Source organism: Mesocricetus auratus, unplaced genomic scaffold, assembly GCF_017639785.1.
Source record: "Mesocricetus auratus isolate SY011 unplaced genomic scaffold, BCM_Maur_2.0 Super-Scaffold_100676, whole genome shotgun sequence".
NCBI lineage: Eukaryota > Metazoa > Chordata > Mammalia > Rodentia > Cricetidae > Mesocricetus > Mesocricetus auratus.
Genome location: NW_024429266.1, coordinates 178233877 through 178261867, shown reverse-complemented (window position 1 = coordinate 178261867; position 27991 = coordinate 178233877). Strand labels below are relative to the sequence as shown.

The window sequence follows — 27991 nt, the reverse complement described above, 5'->3', positions numbered from 1 at the left end:
AGGCATGTCAGACCCGAACTGGCCTGGAGAGAGTCCTGTACCACTCACGAGAGCCGATGGCACTAGCACTGGGTTCCCAAGATATGCAAATGATAGTGTATATGCTAACTGGATGGTCTCACCCTCAGCGGCAAAATTAACGGACACATTTGACAGTTAGCATTTCTTTGTGAACGGTAATGGACTCCCAAGGGGGAAGAAACATGCCAAGAGCACCAAGCCCACCGGTGTACATCACACTGGCCAAGACCAGCTGCAGATGGCAGACTTGTTTCTGTAGTTTGTTTTAGCTGGTTTCCAAAGTGGTTTTCCTTCCAGTAGCCGGTGGTCCTCCCTCCTAACACACCTGCCCCATTGGTGGCTGTTCAAATCTCCGGTTAGATCCCCCTTTCCCTGTAGTGTCGGGTAACACCTCTGTTGGTCTGTTCATCAGAAGCCACCATGAGCTCTGCGTTCATGTGTGGGGTCTGCCATTCACAACTTGTATGAGAAATTTTGTACCTGAACTGTTGGATTTATCTGGTTGATAAAAACCTACCATGCAAAAAAAAGTTTCACCATGAAGCACACATACAAACAACATCAGTCGAAAAAAGGCCAGAATGACCTGTCCTTGTTTAGAACGAGAGCCCAGTAAGGGTCTGGGTGGCAACATCCAAGTCCACCAGGGCTGGAGGGAAGAAGGGGCCTCAGGGTGGTTATCAGCTCAGGATGTGACATCCTGAATATAGATTTTTGGTTTTTTTTCTTTTAATCATAAAACCTTTTCTTAGGAAAATGTTTTGTTTCTGTCATGGTTAAATGGCTCTTGGATTTAGCACAATGGGGAGATTTGGTGCTGCCCTTGCTATGTGCAAGGCAGCTTGAAAGAAGTGGTCCCACACGACACATTTTCCCTGTTAAGCCCTCTGCATCGTCCTCACACGTTCAGCCCTGAGTGACTACTACCAGCTGACCAGAACGGGTGAAGAAAGGAACACTTGGAGTGGAGCGTCCTTCAGGCCCAGACTCCCTGGCGGCAGAGGCCTTGAGCCACAAATGCTGCCCCAGCACACCATCCTGCACCACATCCCACCTCCAGAGTGCACTCATCTCTGTATCCGGGGCAGGTGGGTTTGTCTCGTTGTCATTGGTACCCGTAAGCTCATGCCCAAAGGGAAGAACAGTTCCGCTAGTTGTATTAGAAATTGCCCTGATAACGACTGAGGTGAGAGAATGAAGTTTTGGCTCTTATAGAGCTTCTGTGAAAGGCACAGGGGTCAGCTCTTCCTGTCCGTCGTTTATGCTGCTATGGCACGTGTTTTGGTTTCTTTGGTTCTGATCATGACCCGTGTGAGGTTCTTATCTTTCTGTACTGATGGTTTGTAGCCATGGACACTCCACCCTCCTCCAGGGTTTCAGGGGTGGCTTTCAGAAGTCTCCACAGCTCTTTGGCTGTCTCTGGGCTGTCACTTCCCAGGAAAAGGTCACATTACCAAAACACTGCCTGGTCTTCAGACTTAAAGCACTGTGATAGGACTTTTAAATAGTCATAGTAAAATACTATATTTTATGGGCATTTCACAAACAGTAAAATTATGACATTTTATGTGGCTGAGAATGCTCAGATAAGTGTACCAGATAGAGCCTTAGGAATGTGTGTAATAACTGTGTGCACACAGCCAGACCAGACAGAAAGATGAAAAAAATGCTTATTTAGGTACGTAATGTGGCTTTAGTTTGGGCCATCTTTTTTTTCAGATACACTGTGATAAGTTTTTTATATAAATATCTCTAGTCATGGGGACCCTTTTTGGTTTTCAGATGTGCTTAATGATAGTTTTATTAAATGCAAAAGTACGGATAAACTCAGATTATTCAACATGCCTACACAGTAAGTGCGAATTGCTACAGCAGTTTGGCTCTCATGGGCCTAGAGATCCAAATCTAAATAGCCAGCCCATCTGTGGGGAGTTAACACTTAACTAATAACCACTTGTCTGTCTGTTCCTAAGATAGAAAAGTACCCATACTTGTCAAAGTACCCATACTTGTTAGCAGTACCAGACAGATTTTCATCTACATATATGCAGAAATTATCACATATTAAATAATCCTGAGTATTAAGTAGCAATCTGTCAGCTATTAAAATTTGTAAGATCCATTTAAGAAAGGCTATTAAACCATACCATGTTGGTTTGTTTTTGTAATCAAGGTGACTAAGAAAATAATTTCAGTTGTGTAAATAAAACGATGAATCATAAAAATGCGTCAATTTTTCTCTCTTAAACTTTCTGGTTGCCAAAAAAATCAGGTTGCTGATGTTCAAGTTTCTGCACATAATTAAAATATCACAGAGATGCCGGGCATTGGTTGCGCACACCTTTAATCCCAGCACTCAGAAGGCAGAGGCAAGCAGATCTCTGTGAGTTCGAGACCAGTCTGGTCTACAAGACCTAGTTCCAGGACAGCCTCCAAAGCCACAGAGAAACCCTGTTTCGAAAAACCAAACAAACAAAATATCACAGAGAATCTATTGGAGTACCCACGGAAAAGCAACAGCAATGAAGGAAGGAAGGATGTGGTGTTACTGATAGGTCTTGTACATACTCAAGTGGTAAGTTGCCTAAACCTGCGATTCTAGGATTTCCTTCCTGAAGGCTACCTTTCTTAGAACAAAGCAGGGGCTAGGGTTGACACTCACTGTTCTCTGGAATTTTTAGCTGCTTGTTTCCTGAAACTTCAGTAACCATGTTTCAGTAATTAAAATTTAAAATCTGCATGGCTGTGAGCAAAGTAAAGATGGAGGAAAACTGTCAGTCACTAATGAAGCTTACCACACCAGCTACTTCTGTGTTAGCCTTGGTGTTTGGGCTCCCACAAACTCCTCACACCCCACAAGCTCTATCCAGGGCAAAGTAGTTGTGAGTAACAGCAGTCTTGTCTGTGACCACGTTGGATGCTGGGAGCCTGAGTCATTTGCAGTGTGTACTCAACGGACCTTGAGCATATTAACCAGAAACCTCCTTACCCTTGAAGGCCAAACTCCAGGCTATCCTGTCAACCTTTGCTTTCTCCTAATTCAGTATGAACCACAAAATCTGGGAAGAAATAGAATGCTGAAGCTTCAGAAGTACCTTGGACAACATTTTACATTAGTAGACTGGAAACTGTTAGTTTCTTTTCAACAGCATAGACTCCATGAGGGTCATGTGCCTCTGTATGTCTGTTATTTACCCTAAACATCATAGCAACTCCCTTGAAGGATTCCTTTCTCTCATGTCCTGTCATGTGGCCAGCTTATTTGGGTGGAGAAGTAGCTGAGAGCAGGTCTTAAATAAGTGTTTCATACATAAAAGAATTGATGGGAAAGCATACTTCCACTGTATAAAGAAAGCATTTCCCCTAGACAGAGTGGAGGGCCACCATCCCTCTCTTCAAGCACATTTGCATAGCATATTTAGCTTCCCCTGCCTATAGAGGGCTGGTCAGGAAGGCTGAGGACTTCTCTACCTCTGGCTATAAGACACAGAGTACATGAGGAGCAGGGATTCTGTGCCCACTCTTAGCTGGTCTGGTGTCTTCTCCCAGCCCACACATTAAGTCCCTCTTGTGTCTTTGATTGCAGCAGCTTAGCTGAGCTTCATAGGATTTCCCATTTAGTGGTCTCTAAGATTCATAGGATGGATCATCTAGGTAAGATCATGAGAAACCAGATTTTGTATATAGAGAATGGTTCACATTGCCATAGTCTATAGCAAGGCCAGTGACACTTGTCCCATTGCCATGACCTGTAGCCAGGCCAGTGACTATTGTCACATTGTCATGACCTGTGGCAAGACCAATGACACTCTTGAGGATAAGCTTCATTCACTTCCAGTGTTATGGAAACAAACATGGTGAACATTAAAAAAATCAGTTTATCTTTGTGACTATGGCATTGTGTATTGTGGCAAGTGGCAAGGTGTTTTTGCAGCTATGGAGACATGTTAAATGATAAGACTTGGCCAATAAGATCTCTCAGCTGAAGCCCAGATACAGGAGAGTTGACAGGGACACATCTTGCTGTGGTGGCATATAACGATAATCGAGGCTATATAGGGAAAAACAATATATTTATTTATCAGGGAGAGAGAGAGTCGCACATACCAGGAGTTAGAAGCGTGGCTGGCTTCCAGGAGAAAAGAGGGAGGCCCCTTTTTCCTTTCACTACCTTTTATCTCTACCTTGACCCCGCCCTGTTGGGCGGGTAGCTTTGTGGGGTTCACTCCTACAGTGGCATTGCAAGGAGTGGGGTTGGGCAGTAAGGAGGGAGCCCATAGCCTGAGAGCATTTGAGCCACCATGACCTCACCAGGTCCCTCCTATACCAGATTACCCATGTCGGTGACAAAATAATAATTCAAGTTAAAATAAGTGTTGGTAAGAAAGATAAGGTGGAGTGAATCCTACAGCATAAATACAACAACCAGTTTTCAGTTTGGGGGTAGAAACATTTTGCTATTTCATAATAGAGATACTTATATTGCAAACTGTCAACTTCATGAATAAAGATATTCTGGTCACTTTAAGTGTCTGAGTGTTTAATTTTTGCCACTAGTCCAGATTTAGGACTGGAGCAACTGTCTCTTTTGGCTGTTTTAATCTCACCTGCACTCTGATCCTTTCATGGGTTTAGAAATGTCTAGTCCATGTTTAGGTCATACATAGGGTTGCTTATGCTGCCTGAGGCCAGAGACTAGTAGATAGAAGATGCTACATCACAGCCCGATTGCGAGACCTCCATCCCCATCAAGGCTATAGCTTTCATATTTTGGGTCATCCCTGAAAGTTGTAGAGGACTTGGGAATTTTCCTGATGACTGGCCATGAGGTGTGGTTAGAGTTACATTCCTGGATTCCTGAAAGCCATAGGGTGAAGGCTCAGACCTAAGGTTTGAGGCATGCTTCCAGTTTATAGATCAAAAAGTGGGCTTAGAGACAGTGATTTCCAAGAATAGAAATAAATACCCAGCAGGGGAGATACCAGGAGCACAAAAAACAAGAGTAGTACTCTCCACAGGCTGGGAGGCTGAGACAGGAAGGTCACTACTACAATGGGAAACCCTGTCCCCTCCCCAAAACGATGACATGGAAGAATTCTGGTTTCCTAGAAAATACTCAGTGAAGGAAGTACTATAGCAGTTTGCATTTTTAAAGATTTATTACAGGAATCACATACATTATGATTGCCTGTAAGCTGCAAAGGGTACCACATTTCTTAGCTGCTAAGGAGAGGGCTTTTGCTGATGCAGCTGCCATTGAGTCAGATATGCTCTTCTAAGTGACCCAAAGAAACCCATCAGGTCTCTAGGTCATACTCTGGTGCTATCACAACTTTTGTCTGCTCCTGGTTCCCTATCATGTCACTCAGGAATAGTGTCACAACAGATATGAATTAATCTTCTGAATCTATGAGAATGTTTTGCAGCCAAAGGCTCAAGGCTTTCAGGTGAAGGCTGGAAAACGTTATCTGTGGGTTATTTGAAATGCTTGGTACCTGTGTTAAGTGTTTACTCCAAGGAAAAGATACAATAAGGAAGCAAGGGTTAAAGCAGTAAGACGGGTGCTGGTGTGTACCAGAGACCCGGAAGCTTGATCTCTGGCTTGGGAAGAGTTGTATTCTTCAGAAGATGCGTTTGACCTTCTTTGGAAGTAGGAAGCTTCGATTTATGGAAGCAAATTAAAACGAGGTTATACTGGATTAGGGTGGGTCTGACTCCAGTGACTGGTGTCATGGGATGCAGAGGGGTACATGGTCATAAAGAAAAGACAATGAGAAAGGCAATTTGAAGACAGAGGTGTGGTTGGAGTGATGCAGATCCACGGCATACCAAGGGAAGCCAGGGGAAGTTGGAAACCACTAGAGGAAGTGTCAGGAAGGCTTCTCCACAGAGCCCTGGACTCAGACTGTGACACAGACTGTTGGCCTTCAGCCTCCAGAACTGTGAGAATCAAATGGCTGTTATCCTTGTGTCAACCTAGAAAACGACCTCCCACCGGAGTCTTTAGTTAATTTCCCTTGAGTATTCAGGGCCATGGTAAGTTACCAGCAATTTCCCTGTCTCTGGAGACTTCATCAACCTTAGGGAGTTTTCTTGTTTGGGCTCCTTTTGTAAGGTATTTTGTAAGCTATCTCTATGCCCTAGTGCCCCTCCTATTTGCAGTACTAACAACCTCACTCATTGAACAGATAAGAGATGGGAATCAGCTGTGGAGTTGTTAGATGTGCAAAGCCACAAGTTTACTTTGGTTTCTCTCTTGGTTTTTGTTTTGTTTTGTTTTTCCTTTCAAAATACTCATCTGGTGTTGCAGCTCAGACAAGGGGCTATCTCTTCACTCCACTGCCATTTTAGAATCACACCTCCAGTTTCAAGTCCACAGAGAAAGTTATTTGAAAGGGCTGCTTTTTTAAATTTCCAAATGTAACCATGTACTTTCTAGTTTATTCCCAGATCTCTGTGGTGGTGTGAATGAGAATGCCTCCCTAGGCTCATATGTTTGAATGTTTGGTCCCCGGTGGGCAGAATCAGGGCCTTGTAGGAGGAGGTGTGACTTTGTTGGATGAGGTGTGTCACTGGGAGTGGGCAGTAGGTTTCAAAAGCCCAAGGGAGGCCTAGTCTCTCACGCTCTCTGCCTGCAAAATGTAATTCGGATATAGCCTCTCTATTTATACTCTCTGCCCGCCAGCCCTGCCTATGCTTTCTCTTGCTTCACTATTGGCCATTCAGCTCTTTATTAAACCATCAGTTGTTTTAGACAGGCAAAGAACCTTAGCTTTACAGAGTTAAATACAGCATAAATAAAAGCAACACATCTTTACATCATTAAACAAATGCTCTACAACACAAACAAATGTAACATGCCTTAAAATAATATTCCACAATAGAAAAATCATTAATTATAGTTTGTTTCTAGCATTTTCATTTTTTACGTTTTTATTATATTTATTCACCGTGTGTCTGCACACAGAGTCACATGCCACAGTGTGTGTGGAGGTCAGAGGATATACATTATCAAGAGTCTCTTCTCTCTTCCATCATGTAGATCCCAGGGATCAAACTCTGGCCATTAAACTTTGCAGCAAGCACCTCTATCCATGGAGTCACCCCTCAGGCCCTGTCCAAGGGTCACATTCTACAGTTGCCTGCATGTGTGACTTGTGGGAGGTATGAGACATTAAAGAGACGACTGTCATTTTCAGGGGCCTAGGCAGGGATCCAAACAAAAAGAAGGAGTTTTTGGTGGAAGGAGACAGGCTCGAGCAATTTGAGGGATTCATGGATTCAGGGAGATGATGAGAAAATGAATCTACTGGGAAAACAAACTAGTATTTTGCTATTAATATTTCTCAATTTGGATTCATTTTCATCAAAGAACATTTTAGGGAAGCGATTTTTGAATTGGACTTTCACTTGGAGACTTCTGTTTAGTGCATCAGGCCTGGGCAGCATTCTTGCCTTTGGTCTGTGAGTTGTCTCTAAGCTGAGTGCTTGTGTCCAGTTTCGTTTCCAAATCCTCCTTGGTAAAGTGAATGCTTTTCCGAGAGGGTGCAACAGCTGCAATTGTAAACACGGTGCTGGCGCTCCTTCACTTGAAACAAGGAAGGCGACATCCTGCTAAACTTAATGTAAGCTGAAAATGCCAGATGTTGTCATGTATTTATTCCGCCTTGCCAACCGAACTTCAACGCTCAGCAATATGACCTACTGTAGAGCGCTGGCTGTTCACTCTTAGGATTGTGTGGCTAACTGAGGGCTGCGGCTCAGCATGAGAGCCCACTGTTGCAGATTGCCACTGAGGGAAACAGAAGAGGGGACAATCACAAAATGGGGAACCTGAATTTAATTTGTTATCACGACAGGAAGAGGAGCCCTCGGAGACAACTGTGCAAAATGACAAGCTGAAAGTGCGTGTGGCGGGAGTCTGGAGTCAGGCAATGAAGTGCTGACAGAATGTCGCCCCACCTCTGCTTATGGGGCAGAGCTCATCTACTAAGATTAAGCTTGGTGCTTGTAGTCTAGAGCTAACACTCGGAGTGGGACAACCTCTGATTCTGCCTGTGTGCCACTCCCCACTGTGAAGCCTGAATCTTCAGTGCTCTGCTTGACACTGCAGCTGCCGCCCTCCAGCAGAGTGACTGATGCTCAGGAGATCTTGTAAGTAGGAGACAGAGCCTCCCCAGACACCAGCTATCGGTGCTGGGGTTGCTTCTACCCCCAGCCACTGAGAGACACAGCCTAGCTAAAACAGCCACCTCTGAAGTATGCGCTTCGAAAACTTGGAAGGGCAAACCTACCTAGCCCACAGACTGCCAAGCTCAAGTGGGCTTGAGTGGCCCCGATACACAGGCAAGGAAATCAACTAAAATGAAGGCAGACATGGCAGACATGGCATTGTCCAGTATAGGCTCAAACCAGCTTTAGCCACAGGAAAGACAAGAGTCCAGGGAGTTCAACTGAGCCTCCCCCGCAGGCAGCCACGCTCTCTCCAATTTTCAAGGACCAGAATGCACAAAAACTTCATCCAAATTTATCCCACCTCGCCCTTGCCAATTTGTTTCTTTTGTCACCTCAGCAATAGTTTAATTTGTTTCTTCCTTATTCATCTTCACATGTTCTTTAACTTTGTTCACACATCTTTTTCTTATCCTTTTGTGTCCCATGTTTCTCTCCCCGCCTCCCCCACCACTACCTTTTTACTGTTAAAAAACAAAAAGCCAGGGCTCGGTGGTTAAGAGTACTGGCTGCTCTTCCAGAGGATCCAGGTTGATTCCAGCTCCCACATGGCAACTCACAACTGTCTGTAACTCCAAACAAAACAACAATGGAAAAAGTCACAAACTGATTGATTGATAAGAAGTAAGAACATCCAAGATGGAGGACAAACGTGAGGAACCACTACATTCAAACTGCCATGCACCCCACCATATGGACCAAACCCCTGAAACTATAAACAAGCCCCCCCAGTTAAATGCTTTCCTTGTAAGAGTTGCCGTGGTCATGGTGCCTCTTATAGCAATAGAAACCCTAAGACACTTGCTGTGCTGACCTTTGCTGTGGTTCACAGGCATCACATCTTGGTAAGACTATGGAATCCTTTCCTCTCTTGGTAGCTTACATAGCACCTTCTGGTATTATGAAAGCTAGCCATCAGGCCTTTGACTCAAATCTGATTCTTCCAAGCCCTGTGTCTAAAAGAGGAACTTGCCTTCAACTTCTGAGAGACAACTAAGGGGAATAGCCTCTATTGTTTTGGGATTCTCTTGGAATCCTTTGACCAAAAACTCAAAAGGAGGTTTCTCATGACTTGAACTGGAACTGATCTCCCTCACCCTCCACAATTAAAGCACTTGTGGGGATTTGAATTAAAATGGCCCCCACAGGACCATAGGGAGTGGCACTATTGGGGGTGTGTGGCCTTGTTGGAGCAAGGGTGTCACTGAGGGTAGGCTTTGAGATTTCAGATGCTCAAGCCTGGCCAGTGTGACTGTCTCTTCCTGCTGCCGCCTGATCCAGATGTAGCACTCCCAGCTGCCTCTCCAGAGTCAGGTCTCCCTGCATGCTGCTGCAATGCTTCCTACTATGACAATGGACTGAACCTCTGAACTGTAAGCCAGCCCCAATTAAATGTTTTCCTTTATAAGAACTGCTGTGGTCATGGTCTCTTCACAGTAATAAAATCCTAGCTGACAGCACTCCCCCTCCACTTTCCCATTTTTCTCTCATTTCACCTCTATCCTGCTATTCCTTTCTCTGTTGTTCCTCCTGTCCCCTCCTAACAAAGTCCCTTTTATTTTCCTAGTTTCTGCATTTACTCCATGTTGTATACTCACATCTGAGGATCTGGACCCAAGAATGTTAGATGAGAGAGAACATGCAGCATTCGTCTTTCTAGTTCTGAGTTACCTCACCCAGTATAATCTTTTCTAGTTCCATCATTTTACCTGCAAATTTCAGGATTTCATTTCATCTGAATAGTATTAGTATTCCTGTGTGTGTGTGTGTGTGTGTGTGTGTGTGTGTGTGTGTGTGTGTGTGTGTGTGAAGAGACTGATTGGGAGGAAGTTATCTTTAGGAAAGGAGCCAATTCTATTGTGGTGTTGTGTGGCACTCCTCTTGAACAAACATCTACTTACTCCAGAAAGGGAACTGGCAACAGATCAGAGCAGTAAAGATACCAACAAAATCCAACTTGGAGAGCCAATGAATTTTAACTGAGTTATTTACTGGGGCAAAAATGACTCAAAGACAGCTGCATCACTAGAAGCCTGCCCCAACATTGGCGACAGCTTGTGAAAGCTGGAAACCTGGAGCTCACTGCACAACCTGAAGGCAGATCAATATGTTGGGGATGATGTCTTTCTGATAGTTCAGGTGGCCTCATCCATGCAGCTTAGTTTGTCTGAGAGCATCTTTTAGCAGTCTTCACTGATTATATCTGCTTAGGAAGGGAGGCGGATGATGTACCTAGTCAGTTTCAGGGACTTCCTGAAGCTTTTGAGTTGTTTCCTGAGCTTAACTAGCTTCCCTGAAGGATGGACTGATGCACCTTTAAAACATTCTGTGTCTTAAGGAACTTCACTCCAAGATGGAAGTCTTTATCTTGAAGGAAGTTGCTACTTAACGCCCATGTAGTGGTTCCCTTCTGCTGCTATGATAAAACACTGACCAAAACCGACTTGACAAGAAAAGGGTTTGCTTTCCTTTCACTTCCACACCACAGTCCACCACTGAGGGAAGTCAGAGAAGTAACCAAGACAGGAACCTGGATTCTGGAACTGAAACTGAGGCCACAGAGGAAGCTGCTTACTCACTGTCTTTCCATGCTCACTCAATTTACATTCTTGTACACCCCTAAACCATTTGTTCAAGGGTGGCACCACCCACGGTGGTCTGGGAATTCTCACATCAATGATTAATAAAAAAATGCCCTCACAAATTTGCCCACAGACCCATCTGATGGATGCAACTCTTCAGTTGAGGTTCCCTCTTGGAGAACGACTCTACTTGTGTCAAGTTGACAAACCAGCACAACCTAGAGCATCTTCAGTATTTTCTTCTCTACAGTTCCTGTTCCCTCTGGAAACTAGTGAGCCTAACCACAGATTTGGGGAGGATCCAAAGGTTCAGATGAAGGGGTGTAAGACACACCCATTGCCCAGCATGTGCACCACAGAGAAAGTAGGCACATGGCTCTGCCTGTGGTGTGGTCAGGAAGGAAGGAAGATAAAGAGAAGACAGTGAACACAAGTGAGACAGAAACCCAGCATCTGTGGGGCTAGCAAAGAAGCGGGGAAGGAAAATGCTTGAAGTAGCTAGGAATGAACTGCAGTGTGCTAGAGGTGGGGTGGTTCTGGGTTTGCTTAATGGGGACACGGAGTTCTCGTCATGAAGACTTTGCAAGAATTCATCCATTCACAAATCCACTTAGACCCTGTGTTTGGCACTGAGATGCCAGAAACTGTAGATGAAGTCTCCTTCTTTCCATCATAGTCCCCATCATCCAATTTAAAGTGTCCATAGGAAAATCCAAGCCCAGGCATGTCCAGTCTAGAGGGCACATTGCAAAAGCCCCCATGTCTGTGAGCTTCCTTTTTGTCTGAGACAGGGTCTCAGTATGTAGCCCAGGCTGACCTGGAACTTACTATGCAGTCCAGGCAGGCCTCGAGATTATTATTCTTCTGCCTCAGCTTCCTGAGTGCTAGAACTATAGGCAGATGCCATACATGGCTTCTAGGGACTTCTCAGTAACCATTGATGAAATGTCAAGTATAGTGTGGGCACACAGTAGACAATGGGCTTGAACTAACAGTGCCGAAGGGGCCGACTTGGCACCATGGTTCTCTAACATTTTAATGAGATGCCCATTTATGCTTATTGGTCCCTTGAAGAACTTTTGTCTTATCTTGGAAATTTAGCCGTGCCATGCATGCTACCATTTGCTAGAGGCTCCCATGCCTCAAGGCTCCTAGGAGAGACTCTGTTGCATCTTTATACTCACACTCCTAAGTGGGGGTGCTCACACTTGTGTGACAAGTAGCATGACAAGCCCATGCACTAGGGATACTTTAACCAGATTCCCAAGTGTTTACCTTGCTACTGGGAAGAGAGTTGACTAGTGGGAGGCTGCTGACACAGCCAACATGCCTTCTGCTCAAGGATGTTTGGTGCTGAACACAGAAAGATCCCCACATGTTTTCATTTTACACAGTTCCGTTTGGTGGGTATAAAGTATGAGGGAGTGACAAGGCCGGCCTTGATGCACTCAGAATGGCCATTCTGAAGCTGTGGGGCTTTGCTTGGGATCTTAGTTTCACAAGAAATCGTTTTTTTCTTTCCCTCTTCTTGTGGTTCTTGCTGTTTCAATATGCAGAAGTTGAATTTACGTATCCATCATAAAAGGGCAAAAAAAACAGCTATGATGGAGTTGAAACTAAAAAAGGGGGGTGTTGGGGTGCTTTAGATGTTCTTTTCTGTGTCATGTGTCCCTTTACCTACACTCCATTTTTCTATTTCTGGATTAATTCGAATAAAGTGACTTTTTAAAATTGCATTTAATCCTCACAATTGTAGGAAACATATTGCTATTGGCTGCTAAATAGATTAAAAAAAAAAAAAAGCTCAGAGTCAGAGGAGCTAAGTCCAGGTAGTCTGCCAAAACAACCCTGCAAAGAAAAAAGAACCAGGAACACACACCAGAGCTGCCTCTTGGCACCATCACATTCTACCCAGACACACGACGGCCCGTGCAGGAAGCCTCTCACCTGCTTATGCTAGTATTCGTGGTGGACACTGCCTTGAGAATATTTCCAGAGCAATCATTTGCACAGGAACAAGAGTGGGAGAGGTTTGTTTTTGTTTTTCTACTCACTAAAACCATACAATTTCAGGCCTTAAAACCCTTTGTCTACTGGACTGCCTAGTTAAATGCCCTAATTTGACATATAAGGAACCTTTGGTCCAGTGACATGGAATGGCTCTCCCGGGTGCCATTGGCAGACTAGGTGGTTTGTTGACTATGGCCCAGCTCGCCTGAGAGTGCTCAGACAGCTCTGGAGACCTATGGGTCCCTAACATAGCACCCCAGAATAGACAGTAACCTCTTAGGGTTCCTAGGACCGGGTCCAAGTCTTCTGGCAGGGATCTACAAAGCCAATCTATCATTTGGTCTGATACTTCAAGTCCCTACAGGAGCTTGTTTTTCTTCCTCCATCCTTTTTTTGGAGGTCCACAGGCACTCGATTTTTGTTTGGTTTTAGATGAATCAACACTGTCAACTGTGGAGCTTTCTGGACCAGGCATAGGACAGAAGGAGGGATGGGCGTGTCCTGGCTGTAACTTGCAAGGCCTGGCCGTGGAAGGCGGGACTTGGCAGTGGAAGGCGGGGCGTGGATGTAGAGGGCGGGGCCTCGCTTTGGAGGGCAGGACCGGGTCCTAGAGGGCGAAGCCTGAATATGGGGGCGGGACCTAGTCATGGGAGGCGGGACCTGGTCGTGGAGGGCGGGGCCTGGCTGTAGAGGACAGGCGCGCGCGGCGGCGCCACACCCTCATTTCCCTCATTTCCTCGCGCGCGCCGGAAGTGGCGGTGCTCGGCGGCGGCGGCGCGCCGGGCCGGCCAGCCCAGGGCGCTGGCCAGGTGAGCAGTTCCCCGGGGCGGCGGCGCTGAGCGGCGGGCGCGGTGAGTACCGCCCTCGCCTGCCGCGCCTCTGGGCGGTGGCCGGTCCCCTCGGACGAGCCCTCCGGGACGGGACGCAGCCGGGCGCAGCGCTTCACTGACGCGCCCTCCCTGAGTCTGGTCCGGTTTCAGGAGACCGCTGCTGCCAGAGACTGTTGGTTTGCGTGTCAGTTGTGGGGTTTTTTTTTTTTTAACCTGCTTGCCATCGCCTCTGCCGAGTGGCTAAACTTTTTACTGTGGGGTTAAAAGCGTCCTCTGGCAGCAGCCCTCCTGGCTCTGACAAAACGGCCTCCTTTAAAAGATGCTCTTGGTGTAGGAATCGGTGACTTCCCAGAGCCTGGGAAAACGGGGGATTGTCAGAATGAGCAGCTAGTTTGGAAAATTCCTGCATTTCTGAGCAAGTGGCTGTGTAATTTGTCGAACACCACAGCGACGCTTGTGTTTGTAGTGATGGGATTGGCAGCATGACAGTTAACTTGGTTGCAAGCCTAAAGCTTTCCCTCCTAAGTCCTCCAGCCTTTAGCCAGCTTTTGAAATGTGTGTGCAGTGTCTTGACAGTGCGTGTCATTGAAGGCCCCTGGGCCTTTAAGTCCTTGCAGATTAATGCTGTCTTTTAAAGGTGTATTAAAATAGCACCTTCGTTTTGGCAAGTGAGAAAAAGTGTTTTATGGCAGGAACATTTTGTATTATCGTCTGAAAGAATGCAAAAAGGATGTTGGATTTCTGGTATATGTGGCTTAGAGGACTTGAAGCAGCTTTAGTTTCAAATAATTTAGAGATTACCTTTTTTCCTTTTTCACTTTTGTGGAGATATAAGATACACATGGAGTCAACAAGTGCATAGACATTAACTGTATATAGGTCAGTGGTTTCACATGCTTATTACAGTGGTTACTACTACATACATCAGAGTGTAGCTAGGACATTTCCAGCGTGCTCTGCTTCTTCCAAATCGGTTATACCCCTGCTTCCCCATCTGTATTCTGTCTTCTCTCCTCAGCCTTAGTTTGGTTATTTTGAACTTAACATTAATGGAGTTAATATATAGTATTCTCAGAATATTGCTTGTGGAAGTCACCCTTCATGGTTTTTTTTTGTTTCTGGTATGGTGTCATTCATATCATGGTGTGGTTGTTGGTAGTTCTTTTGTGGTGTTATATTGTGTGCTGTGGCTGTTCTGCTCATCCCCACTTTGTGTATTAGGTGTTTTAGGTATTAAGACTGTTGTGACATTCTTGTAAATGTCTTAGTGAGTATGTGAATACATTCTGCCAGATGTAGAATAACTGAGACATAACTAACACAATGGACTCTTTCTTTAAAAAAAAAGTAACAGAATCTCCTAACTAATTACAACAGTAAAGGCTGGTTCTAAAAGTATAACTATTATGAGTTAAGGCATGGTTGTGCACACCTTTAATCCCAGCTCTTAGGAGGCAGAGGAAGGCAGATCTCTATGAGTTCCAGGCCAATATATACATAATGAATATATATATTCATTATAGTTACTATTTACACTTTGTATTTCCACCAGTGACAATCTTCTGAAAGACTCATTACATTCATTATCTCTTACCCACAAGTCAGTTAGAGCAGGCCATGATAAGACTGTTCAGTTTGATAACAGTTAGGTAATTATATTACTCAAGTTAGTGGTTGTTAAGGGAAATGTGGTAGCTGTGAGAGGAAATGAAGCACCAAAGAATATAACTAAAAATAGATTGGAGAATCATGAGATTCAAGAAAAAAAATGTAGTTAGTTACTGCCATGCCACACAAGTACTAGGTGTAAGTATAAAACGGAATTAAATTAATTATAAAGTTAGTTTAGGATGTGAATTTATTACACTAGTATAGTTATTTCCGTAACAGAACGAAAATCACTAAACGTTTGTAGGAAGTTAGATCATGTAATCTGGGCAAATACAAGTTGAAGATTTTTAAATATTAGTACCCTCAAGTTTGGAAAGGTGCTTTGCCTAGTGAACACACACACACACACACACACACACACACACATACACACACACGGAAGGTGGGAAGGGGCAGAGAGGGGGAGGGAAGAGAGGGAGAGGGAGAAAGAGAGATCAATCCATCAGGAGACAAAATATTGACAAACATAAATCAACCCTTCTCTGTCTAATTTCTGCTTTTTTTCCCCTGTGGAGAAGAGGATCTGCAATATGACCTTTCAAAGGGCTCATGGAAAGATAGTTACCTGTGATAGCAGATCCTGATCGCCACTCTCCTACCAACTCAAGAAGATACCAAAAATGTATCAAGAAAATAAGGATATTTCTCAAAGCAGAAGTGTATGAGTTTATGAGTGAATTGATACACCAAAACTCTTAATATTGTTGAAGACACACTTAGATACTGTCTAATAAAATTTATGAACTGTGGAGATAAATATATAATTTTATAAGCTTCTAAAAACAATGTTTTGTGTATTTACAAAGGAATAGAAATCAAGGTTTTCCAACATTGTAGGACAGTAGTGTAGTGTTCTAAAGAGCCCATGGTAACAAGGCATGGTCATGTATGTGTATAATCCCAGCACATGGTAAATTTTGAAGATTATTAATTCAAGGCCAGACTTGGCTACATTAGGAGATTCTGTCCCAGAAATGAAATCAAAACAAACAAAAATGCCCACAGGAATATTTTGAGCTTGGAACCTTATCTTTAAACAAAATCATTTCACCTACATTCAGTAGAATATACAAGATAAAACTGTATCAAATTAAAAATTTAGGAAAAAATATGGAATTCAAAGAAAACGGAAACATTTTTTAGCTCCAATTGTAAATGAATTTACCTAAGAAATTTAAATGTAATGTTAAGCATTTTTTAAGTCTTTATTTATTTGCTTGTTTTGTTTGGGGTTTTTGTTTGTTTGTTTTTGCTTTTCAAGACAGGGTTTCTTCGTGTAGCCTTGTCTGTCCTGGAACTTGAGTCCAGGCTAGCCTCAAACTCAGAGATCTACCTGCCTCTGCCTCCCAAGTGCTGAGATTTAAGGAGTGCACCACCATACCCAGCCTGAATCTTTAATAAACTGAAGAAAAAATTAATGTGGCAGTTAGCTTTCCATTATTGTGATAAAATATTTGAAATAAAAGGGAAAGGGCTTTTTCTCGAAGTTTCAGCTTGTGTTCACTTGGCCCTGTTGCTCTGGGTCTGTGGTAGTATTGTCAACATGGTCGCAGGAGTGTGTGGCTTACCTTGGGGCCAAAAAACAAAAAGTGAGGAATTACACAAACTTCAGTGTTCCCTCCAAGAGCACACTCCTTAAGCGGTTAGTAATGATTGTGCTACCATCCAGTAGCACCGTAGGCTTAAAGCCAAGGCTTTAATACATGGAGTTTGGTGGGACACTCCAGATCTAAGAGAGCAATTGGAAAGTGGAAAATAGTTAAAGGCATATTGGAAGCTTGTCCTGGGCAAGAGACATTATAGAAACTGATCACATAGAGATCTGCCTTCTTCTGCCTCCTGAGTGCTAGGATTAAAGGCGTGTGCCACCACGCCTGGCTGTTTAACCTTTTTTTATCCTGTTCATTTACTTTATGATGTTTTGTAGAGCACCCCTTTAATCCCAGCACTAGGGAGGCAAAGGTAGGTGGATCTCTGTGCCTGGTCTGCAGAGTGAGTTCCAAGACAGCCAGCCAGGGCTGTTACACAGAGAAACCTGTCTCAAAAAACAAAACAAAACAAACAAAAAACTGGACGTGGTGATGTACAACTGTAGTTGAGCTCTCTAGGAGGCTGAGGCAGGGTGATCATTTGAGTTCAGGAGTTAAAGCCCACCGTGAGTTGATTCTTAGGGGAAAACTGAGACATATAAAAAAAATGAAGTTTTAGAATAGTAGTTGCTGTATTCGACTGGTTACCTATACTAATGTGATCTATGGCCTAAGTTTTTACATTTTTAAATACTATAAAAGGTAATACATTATGACATGAAGATTATATAAAGTTCAGACTTCCATGGCCCTTGAAACTCAACTCTTTCTGTAATTTCTGTATTGTCGGTGGCTGCTACCAAGGGAGAAGTGATTGCTTACCTCTGGTTTAGAGACCAGATACAGCACTCTCTACACAAAGGCACTTTGTATATGATGAAACAGACATTTCAAAAGGATTGTAAAAAGAGTAATGAAACTTGCTTATCTACTTGAGAAATGAGGTGCTAATTTTGTATTAGGATTACTTCTGGTAGAGAAGCTAAAACTGAAATGTCATATAGGAAAGTTTTGATAGATTTGACTGTTAAAAAATTACATAATGGAAAATAATACCTGACAGTTATTGTTCTTAATGCTTGTTGGATTTTGCTTTACTGTTATAGTAGTGTTCAAAGATAAGTTCTATAATTATCCCCACTTAGATGAGAAAACTAAAACTCATAGAAATGAAGAAACTTGTAGTGTAGATCAGATATTGGAATTTTGGCTATCCAGCTTTGAAGCCATTTGTACAAAAAGAACTGAGGAAAAATAATTTGCAATATATTAATGCCATTTTATAGGTATTACATGTATTAGAAAGATCTGCTTCATTTAAATACTCTAGTGTATAAATGTCTATAGTTTATTTCATCTTTCCTATTCTTTGTTTTTCAATAAATTACTTTTATTTCATTTTTTTAAATTATTTTATTTTAAGGATATGGTATTTTGCCTGCATGCATGTCCTCAGGTGGTAGTGTGTGACCTTTTTTTTTGAGTATTTAAAATCTTTAGATTTATTTATTGTTTTATATGCATGAGTATTTTGCCCGCATGTAGGTCTGTGCACCGTGTGTGTGTGTGTGTGTGTGTGTGTGTGTGTGAGAGAGAGAGAGAGAGAGAGAGAGAGAGAGAGAGAGAGAGAGAGAGAGAGAGAGAGAGAGAGAGAGAGAGAGAGAGAGAGAGAGAGATGCCCTCAGAGGTTAGAAAAGGGCTTGGGTCTCCTGGGTCTGGACTTATGGGTGGTTGTGACCCATAAAGTAGGTGCTGGGAACAGAACCTAGGTCCTCTGATCCTAACTGCTGAGTCGTCTCCCTATCTCCTCCGGTATTTACAAGATCGCTCTACTGTTTTCTCACTTGTATTGTTTCCAAGAGTTCATTTTGTTTCATTAACTTTTTGAGATTTCATTCATTTTTATTTTCATGCTGTGTCTGCATATATGTCTGTGCACTATGTGTGCCGTACCTGAAAGGAAAGGTATCAGCTCAGGAAAATGGCAGTTTATAAAGGCAAAAGGGGAAGCCTGTGTTAGAATGAGGCATTCAGTTTTAATATGGCAAGCCAAAGGGGGCTTTTGATGGCTGGATTTCAGTACTTTGATAGATGGACCGTGGTAGTCAGCATTAGGAGGAGGAAGTGACCAAAAAAGACATTGGGGCCTAGCTTTAGGAATGTATTCAAATAGTTTTTTAACTAGGCAAAGGGAATGGGGAGAAGGGCAAGGCCTGCCAGAGTTATGCTCTCCAGAGGCCTAGTACCCCTTCAGTACCAGAGGAGGCCAGAAAGGGTGGCAGATCCTCTAGGATGGGCAGTTCCATGCAGGTGCTATGAACAGAACCTGGCCTCTCTAGCTGAGCAAACAGCCAGTGCTCTTAACCACTGAGCCATCTCTCCAGTCCCACAACACTGTTGCTCCTATCTTTGTTCCTTATATAGAATGCATTTTTTTGGGTAGCCACTTTTAAGGTAGATTAATTTTATGTGTCAGATATTGTAAATTCTATTTTGTTGTATATTTTATATTCCTATAAATATTCTTGAACATTATGGTATCACAATTTAATTCTTTCAGGGTTTGCTTTTAATATTTGTTGGCAGGAGTTAGATGAATGTTTATAGTTAATTATTTCCTACTACTGAGGCAAGACTTTTTTGACTACCCAAAGCCCCATGAAGTTCAAGCTTTCCAGTCTATCTGCTAGGAGCATATACTAGTCCTGGTTCTATTTAAGTGTTGGGGTTGTGTCCTTTAGGTTTTTATAGTCGTTTCCTTGGCTTGTTTCTTCATAAGCCTAGACTAATGAGCAAGCATTCTGCTGAATATCCAGAGGATACCCTCTTTAGTCTCTGGAGTTGTATTCCTTAAACCCTTATTGCCTTGGACTTTTCACACTATCAGGTCAGTCCTGTCAACTCAGGAAATCTGCTGGGCTTTGCTTAGGCTTGCCTTCCTGAATTATACACAGATATATATTTAATATCAGAAACAATTTCAGTAAGAAACAAGTAATCACTTGTTTCTCATTTCTCCCAAGGATCACTACTCTTTATTACCTGATGTTCAATATCTGGAGAACTGTTATTTCATATTTTACAGTGTTTGCAGGAGGTGGGCTGTGTGATTTTGGTTGTTTCAAACATAAAGGTAAATCTGGTCCCTGTTATTCTGTCTTGAGATGAAGTCTCTTAGTCTCTTTTTGAGTTAGAATTGATTACTTTGAAAAATTCTTTTAACTATCTCTAAAAATATTTTTATTTTATCTTATATACCTATAATATCTCATTTTCCTGTCACTACAATAGTCTTTCTCACTTAAGAGGCTGGTTGATTTACCTCCGAGCTGAGAGTTAACATCATATGTGTGTGTGTGTGTGTGTGTGTGTGTGTGTGTATAACATATAGACAGTAACACTGAAGATGGAATCAAGATGTAATAGCAGAAAGGGGTGGGTGCATGCATGCATGTGTGCATGCGTGGGTAGACGGGCGTTGAACCTAGGACCTCAAGCATACTTGTAAATACTCTACCACTGAATTGTAACTCTAGCCCTTCCAAGATTCTTAGTTGCTTAGTACTGTTATAATCTGGCCTTGTGGGATGTAGCCAGAGTTCCTTTTACAAACTGAGCAAGTAAGATTTAACAACTACCATAGAGCTGTGTAAGTACACTCTCATTAATTACAGCAGTCTTTCTGTTGTTTCATTGGAAAACAGTCAACTGCAATATTAAATCACACATAGGTATTATAAAACCTATAGTTTTATTAAAATGGAGAAAGAATAACTTAGTTTTAATGCTTCCATTTAGTGGTTATATAACCTTATTTAAATCTGCTTATTTCTGAACAATTTTTCTTCTAATAAAATGAGGCTAATACTAGCACTATCCTGAAAGGATTGTATGGAATATGTGAAAAATGGGTCTTAAAGTAGGGTCTTTTAGGATTTTTTGATCACAACCCAATTATTAATATATTATACATGAAAGTCTCATCTATATATCTATGTACACACATTTAATCACAATGTAAAACTTACTGCTACACATATTTTCTCTTTCACTGAAAAGTAAACCTTTAGTAGTGACCCATTATGAATTATAGGTCATTGTATAAAATATATTGTATACATAAAGGAAAAAACTGAGGTGACTTATTACTAAAAGGTTAATGGAGCCTATGTTGCTTTATGATCAAGTTAAACCTCAAAAATCATTTGAGCATATTGTATGGTTAAGTATATCAATCTTTATTAACAGTTTTTGTTGTTGATGTTATTTTTTTCAAGGTAGAATCTTACTATATAGCCCTGGTTATCCTGGAACTCACTGTGTAGACCAGGCTGGACCTGAACTCACAAAGATCCAGCTGCCTCTGAGTCCTGGGATTAATTATGTATGCCACTACCCCTAGGTTTATTAACTGTTATGAAAGATTATATTTCTACACTTTTAAATGTAACCTTTCTTTTCCCTAACAAGTAGGCTAGTAATAACTTATGCACAAATATTTTTTCAATAATGGCATTCAAGTGGTTCTTTTGTTAAAGATTATGTTTCTAAGGAATGATAAATTCTTAGAACAAGTTTTAGCTTTGCATTATCATTTAATTAGTTTGTTAAAACTTAAAATTTCCCCTGTTTTTCCCCAACATTTAAAGAAAATTTACAATTATCTTGTAAATGTTGTCATAGTAAAAGACAGTGAATTAAATTTTTCAGGACAGTTGCTTGTCATTTGGTTTACTAAGGTAACAAATGGCTTAGGGAAATTAAGCCTATTATTTGTGCCTACATTTTGATGCAAATCACCACAAAATAAAATATAATGCAGACTTTTCTGCAGCAGGCACTCAGGTTTCCAGGGTTGTGCTGCACTGGAGAAAACATCACCGTGGAATGAATGTTCCCTGTCCTGTCACATTATTCTGCTCAGAAACCCTGGGTTGGATGGAAGTTCTATTTGCAACAGAGGCCTTCTTGCCTAAGTTTAATCTCCTCTATTTCTAGAGTCAGTAATCCTTAGTTTAGAATTAGACTGCAAGAGCTCACACAACTGGTTGCAGCATGAAAGGTAGCATGTGCTTTTATAAATTTACCAGTTTTCTCAAGGCAGGCAAACCATAAATCATTTGTGGTTTTTCTTTATATCAGCTCCAAATCTTCCAGAATTATAAGGAATCTTTTGCTTTGTTATCCAGCGGAAAATGATCTAATGCTCAAGTAATCTACCAGAGGACTTTTGGACATAAAAATGTTTTTAATGTGTTTCCCAGACGTCTGTGACCTTTTGAAATTGTACCCACCCCATTTGATTTTTTTAGTCTCCCTAGATTGGTTGAGTTGAGTAATAGAAATTAATGAGCTAGAATAAGAATAACCAGAGGAACTTTCTCTTGCAGTAAATCATTATTGCTATAATAAAAACTACTTACAGAAATCCAGTTCCCATATATTACATGCTCTAGTTGGAAAGTGGTGTTAATAAAGAGTTACAAGGAGCATTATTTTATAATGATTTCATTAGAATCTGTGTAAAAAAACCGAACATAATTTTGATGTTTCTTTGATCCAGGTGGTAATGAGTGAATAAACAAATGGGCATAAAGTTTTATGTACATTATTTTAGTATTTTATATGGTATTTTTCTGACTATTTTCTCCCAGTGCTTACCAACTAATTTAAACTGTACCAACACCTCCCTGGACCTCTGCATAGAGTAGTAACATAGCTGCCAGTGATTTGACATACTTAAAGAAACAAAATTCTGATTGACTCTGATCTGTTTCTTTCAGAAAAGTCACCACCCATATAATGGATTTTATAGATCAGATTGCTTAGTGTGGATATCATGTAACAATACAGGAAATATACTTAATTTCTCACTTCTGCAAGTAGTCATGACAGCTGAAGAAAGAATCCTTTTAAACTACAGCAGAATTCATTTGGGTACTTTTATGGAAATCCTAATTTTGTTTTTAACTCTTGGTAATTTTTTACTAAAGTTATGAATAAACCAAGAGCTTGTCTTGTTAGGCAAACACACAGTAGTAAGGATGTCTAGAAGAGGACCGATTCTTCACAACCGGACCCAGTGGCTGCTGTTGGGCCTTGCTTTGCTCTTCAGTTTAGTGTTATTTATGTACCTCCTGGAATGTGCCCCCCAGACCGATGGAAATGCATCTCTTCCTGGTGTTGTTAGAGAAAATTATGGCAAAGAATATTACCAGGCTCTCCTGCAGGAGCAAGAAGAACATTACCAATCCAGGGCAACCAGTCTGAAACGCCAGATTGCCCAGCTAAAACAAGAATTACAAGAAATGAGTGAGAAGATGAGATCATTGCAAGAGAAAAAGAATATAGGGGCTAATGGCATAGGCTATCAAGGCAACAGAGAGCAGACACCTAGTGATCTCTTAGAGTTTCTTCATTCCCAGATCGACAGAGCTGAAGTTAGCATAGGAGCCAAACTACCCAGTGAGTATGGAGTCGTTCCCTTTGAAAGTTTTACTTTAATGAAAGTATTTCAGTTGGAAATGGGTCTCACTCGCCATCCTGAAGAAAAGCCAGTTAGAAAAGACAAACGAGATGAATTGGTAGAAGTTATTGAAGCTGGCTTGGAGGTCATTAATAATCCTGATGAAGATGATGAACAGGAAGATGAGGAGGGCCCTCTTGGAGAGAAACTGATATTTAATGAAAATGACTTCATAGAAGGTAATATGAAAAATGTGTTGGTAAGATCCATGCAAGTTGTCGTCTGTCCACCACCCACATGCTGTGGCATGTGTGCATGTGACACAGACACACACAAATATAAAAACAATTTCTATATCTTGATAAATTCTTATGTTAGTATGACAGAATGCTAGTAACATATGCTAATATATCAATTATTACTATAGTACTAAAGCATTTACATTTTTATCCATTTAATTTCACCAAAAATTTGAAATGACTTTTGGAAAAAGTTAAAATGAGATTATAATAAAAACAAGAATAAGAGTTGGGAAAACAGAATAAATATAAGCCTAAAAATAAGAATTTTAAGTTGGAGGACTCTTGTGGGCCATGTGATTTGCGTTCCTTTCTTATCTGGTGTTGACGTTCCTCTTATGTTTTTAAAAATGTATGAAGGTAAGGTTCAAAATTTGAAAACCATTTGATAAGGAAAGAAAAAAATTAATGCAGTAGGTTAATGGTATTTTTCCATTCTGAGAGAAGCAAATGGTCACAGCATCAAAGGAAATCCGTACTTTTACATTTGGAAACATAAGGAAATAGCAGATTCTCATAATACAGACTACAAAGAGGATTTCGGGTCTTTCCTTTATTTTTATGTGTATGGATGTTTTGTCTGCATGTGTAGTGCACCTCATGCTCGCAGTGCTTGCAGAGACCAGAAGGTGTCGGATCCCTTGGGACTGGAGTTACAGTTATTTGTCATACAAGGACTGGGACTCAAACTCAGGTCCTCTAGGAAAGCAGTCAGTGATCGTAACCTCTCTAGCCCCAGGATATGTTTTTAAAGATGGTATAAAACCTAAAGGTTATGTAAATTTTAGATATTTGTTAATTGTTCTAAAAAGAAATAATTGTACATCCCTACCTGTGTCCAAAATTAATACCCACTGCTAAATATTTAACTGCAAAGAAACCCCTTTTGGATGTATGTGTTTTTAAAAGTCTTTTTGCTTTATTATGTAAACATCCTACCACACAAACCATTTTGTTTGACTCCAGTTCATCATAGCTGTCACCTGTATGGCTTCTGAAGTCTATCAGGCAAGGCATTGTGCTTTGCTGGGGCATTTAGTTACCTTCTTCCTATGGCCTCCTCTTTTCCTGCTGTTAAGTCATGCTAACTTTTTGTTTGTTTGTTTGTTTGTTTTTGAGACAGGGTTTCTCTGTGGCTTTGGAGGCTATACTGGAACTCGCTCTTGTAGACCAGGCTGGTCTTGAACTCACAGAGATCCGCCTACCTCTGCCTCCCGAGTGTTGGGATTAAAGGCGTGCGCCACCAATGCCAGCCATGCTAACTTTTTTTACTAGTTGTTTCTCTCAAAATTTTTCCAACTTACTGGAAAGCTTGTTTTTGTTTTTGTTTCGTATTTCATGGTAGAATTGAAAGTGCAGAGGAAATAGGATAGTTAAGTGACATGACATGTCCTCATACCTGCTCTGAACTGTGACAATTGTATGTTCTGCAGCTTCTACTTACAGTTTTCCTTAGCTCCTGTCCCTTTAAGGACTTCTCTTTGCCTGGAATATAGTCTGTCTTTGACTTTTCCTGCACTGTGCCAGGACTGTCTCTCTCCTGGCAACCACTAAGCAACTTCTGTTCCTCTTCCAGGCCTTGGTGTTAATGTCATTCCTTCCAGGAAGTGGCCTCTAACCTCAAGCCTAGAATAGTGATGCTTTCTGTGTGCTCTTGTCACCTCTATAATGTGTCCTCTGTCACAGGATTTGCTGCATTATATGGTGTTGCCCATATCCTGGTTGGTTTTTTTTTTTTAAGACTGCAAGCCTTAAAGGGTTAGGGTTAGTCTAACCTTTTCGCTCATGAGTGTTACACTTAAAACTCATATTGCCCAGTCAACCTTCATACTTTCTTCCTAAACACACCTCAGATCATTGTATTGAAATCTATACTAATATTTCTTTGACTTATATATGTGTGTGTGTGTCTTTCTATATGTATATATACATGTATGTATATATACATATATGCATACACATAATACACAGTATATTGTCACTGTTTATTTTTCTGTCTTCCTCACTAGACTGGCCCTTCCTCATAACTGAGACCACATGGTCTCTGTGTCATCAATAACTAACACGAAGGTACTTGATTCATGTTTGTTAAGTTGAACCAAGTTTGGGCTTAGAATTTAATATTACAGAAGTAATTTATTTGGCACTATGGCAATAGGGTCTCGTATTAAGGGGAAAAGTCATATGTAAAAAGGAATAATTACGATTAGATGTTATTTTGTGGATTGAATAATATACCAGAGCAAAAAGCTTCTTTTGTAAACCTTTTCTTACAAAGAATGGTTGTTTTCGGCTGTACCTAGGAATAAGTATTTTCACAACTAGTTAAAGTCACTACAGTCTGGTTTAATTGGATCCTTGCCTGAGTGAAGTCTGTGTTACTATTGAATTTAAATTTTGACATAACTTGTTTTTGTTCTATACTCTTTCTTTAGGCTATTATCGCACTGAGAGAGATAAAGGCACACAGTATGAACTCTTTTTTAAGAAAGCAGACCTTATGGAATACAGACATGTGACCCTCTTCCGCCCTTTTGGACCACTCATGAAAGTGAAGAATGAGATGATTGACATTACAAGATTAGTTATTAATGTCATTGTGCCACTTGCTGAAAGGACTGAAGCATTTTCACAGTTTATGCAAAACTTCAGGTAACTCCGAACTTGCATATGTGGCTAGGTTCTTTAAATACCATATTTTGTCCAGGTTTGCTTAATCTTCATCAAGTATGGTTACTTAGAATTATAGAATAATTTCATAGGCTTTAAGGGATATTTTTTAGATTTCTTTTTCTTAAAGCACATATAGTGCATTATATTTCTTGACAGTTTGAGCTATGAAATAAATTTGAAGGTGCAACGACTTAGAAACAATTTGATGACTTTTTGTTTGAATTTAAAATAAGCTGGACTTTTTAAAAGATTTATTTTATATCTAGAAGTGTTTACCTTCATGTATATATGTGCACCACATGTGTACAGTGCCCATGGAGACCAGAAAAGGGAATCAGGTCCCCTGGAACTGGAGTTCTAGATGGTTGTGAACCTCCATGTGGTCGTTGGGAACCAAATCTGGATCCTGTAATAGAGTAACCAGGGATCTTACCCACTGAACCATCTGTCTAAACCCAGTATGAACTTTTAAAAGCAATTATATTGAAGCCAAATTTATGTACAATAAAAATCCATATAGTCTAGCTAGGCAGTGGTGGTGCATCCCTTTAATCCCAGCATTCCGGAGGTAGAAGCAGACGGATCTCTGTGAATTGGGGTCAGCCTAGTCTACAAAGCTACACAGAGAAACCTTGTCTCAAAAAAAACCATAAAAAAAGAAAAAAATCCATATCATCTAAAGATAATGTAAAGGATATTTTAAGATTAAGTCATATTTTCATGACTTTTGAGGAATGTGTAAATTCACAAACCATGACAATGAAAATCCAGAACATTTCCCTCTTCCAGTAAAATTTCTTGAGAACAATTTGAATTTTAAGATTGAAATAAGCTTAAAAATTCAAATATTCAACTAAAAGTGGAACATTCCAAATTAGTAAGCAGAGTGCTTATTGTGCTATTTTAAAATGCTAAGTGTTAAAGTGAATGGAAAATGCTTTTTTGTTTCAATTTAACAATTGTCATGTTTTAATATACCAGTTTTAGTTCTTTATGAGCCTAACCTTTATTTTTATATATAAAAGTTAGTTAACTCTGTTCTAAGATAGAATTTCCAGGAGTCATACTTCCAACTGAGTTTTGCCTGTTTGAAAAAGCTCCTGTGAGGTATGATTCCCTACAACTTTTTTAAATTGCCTTTCTTGGCATTGCTTTAAGAGGCTACATCATCCTCTTTACTAAGTAACCTACATCATGGCAGCGATTCCTGGCAGCAGGTGTAGTCACCACTCTTCCGGCAGCTGGCTAATCTTCTGAATTGTTCCATTTGAGAACAGTCTCTTGATCTGAGGCATTTATTTGTTTGGTTCTGAACTGATTGGACATACTTCCTTAAATAGTTTTTAATTTGCTACTGAGAAAAATCCCACTGCAAGTTTTCCAAAAATGTTTTGAAATATGGAAGTAAAGTAGCCATGGCCCCCAGAAATGTTGTCCTCACTGACACATAGACCATGTGCCTTTGCTGTAAATATCTTTAACAATAGGGCAGGATCATCATTTTTACATTTATTTAATGCTATATGTGATTTCATTCAGCATTGATAGTGTCTTATTCATTTTCTTGCCAGAATGTCATGAGATTGCTTTCTGAATGAATTGTGCCTTGTATGTTTTC

General features: G+C 41.0%; 2 protein-coding genes across 4 annotated transcripts in view; both read left to right on the top strand.

Annotated features, from left to right (window-relative positions):
- The window catches only part of Ret (ret proto-oncogene), a 46888-nt gene extending 44642 nt beyond the window's left edge, over positions 1-2246 (top strand). The window contains exon 20 of the mRNA XM_005066076.4: positions 3-2246. Within this exon, the coding sequence (XP_005066133.1) occupies positions 3-160 (158 nt within the window). The 3' untranslated portion in view covers positions 161-2246. The remainder of the gene's footprint in view (positions 1-2) is intronic.
- An 11328-nt stretch (positions 2247-13574) lies between these two features.
- Positions 13575-27991, top strand: part of Csgalnact2 (chondroitin sulfate N-acetylgalactosaminyltransferase 2) — a 33553-nt gene continuing 19136 nt past the window's right edge. The window contains exons 1-3 of one of the 3 annotated variants that reach the window (XM_040739147.1): positions 13575-13654; positions 22719-23640; positions 26136-26352. In XM_040739147.1, the coding sequence (XP_040595081.1) occupies positions 22980-23640; positions 26136-26352 (878 nt within the window). In that variant the 5' untranslated portion in view covers positions 13575-13654; positions 22719-22979. Of the gene's footprint in view, positions 13697-22718; positions 23641-26135; positions 26353-27991 lie in introns of all 3 variants that reach the window. The other 2 variants (XM_040739146.1, XM_040739148.1) reach the window with 2 other exon arrangements.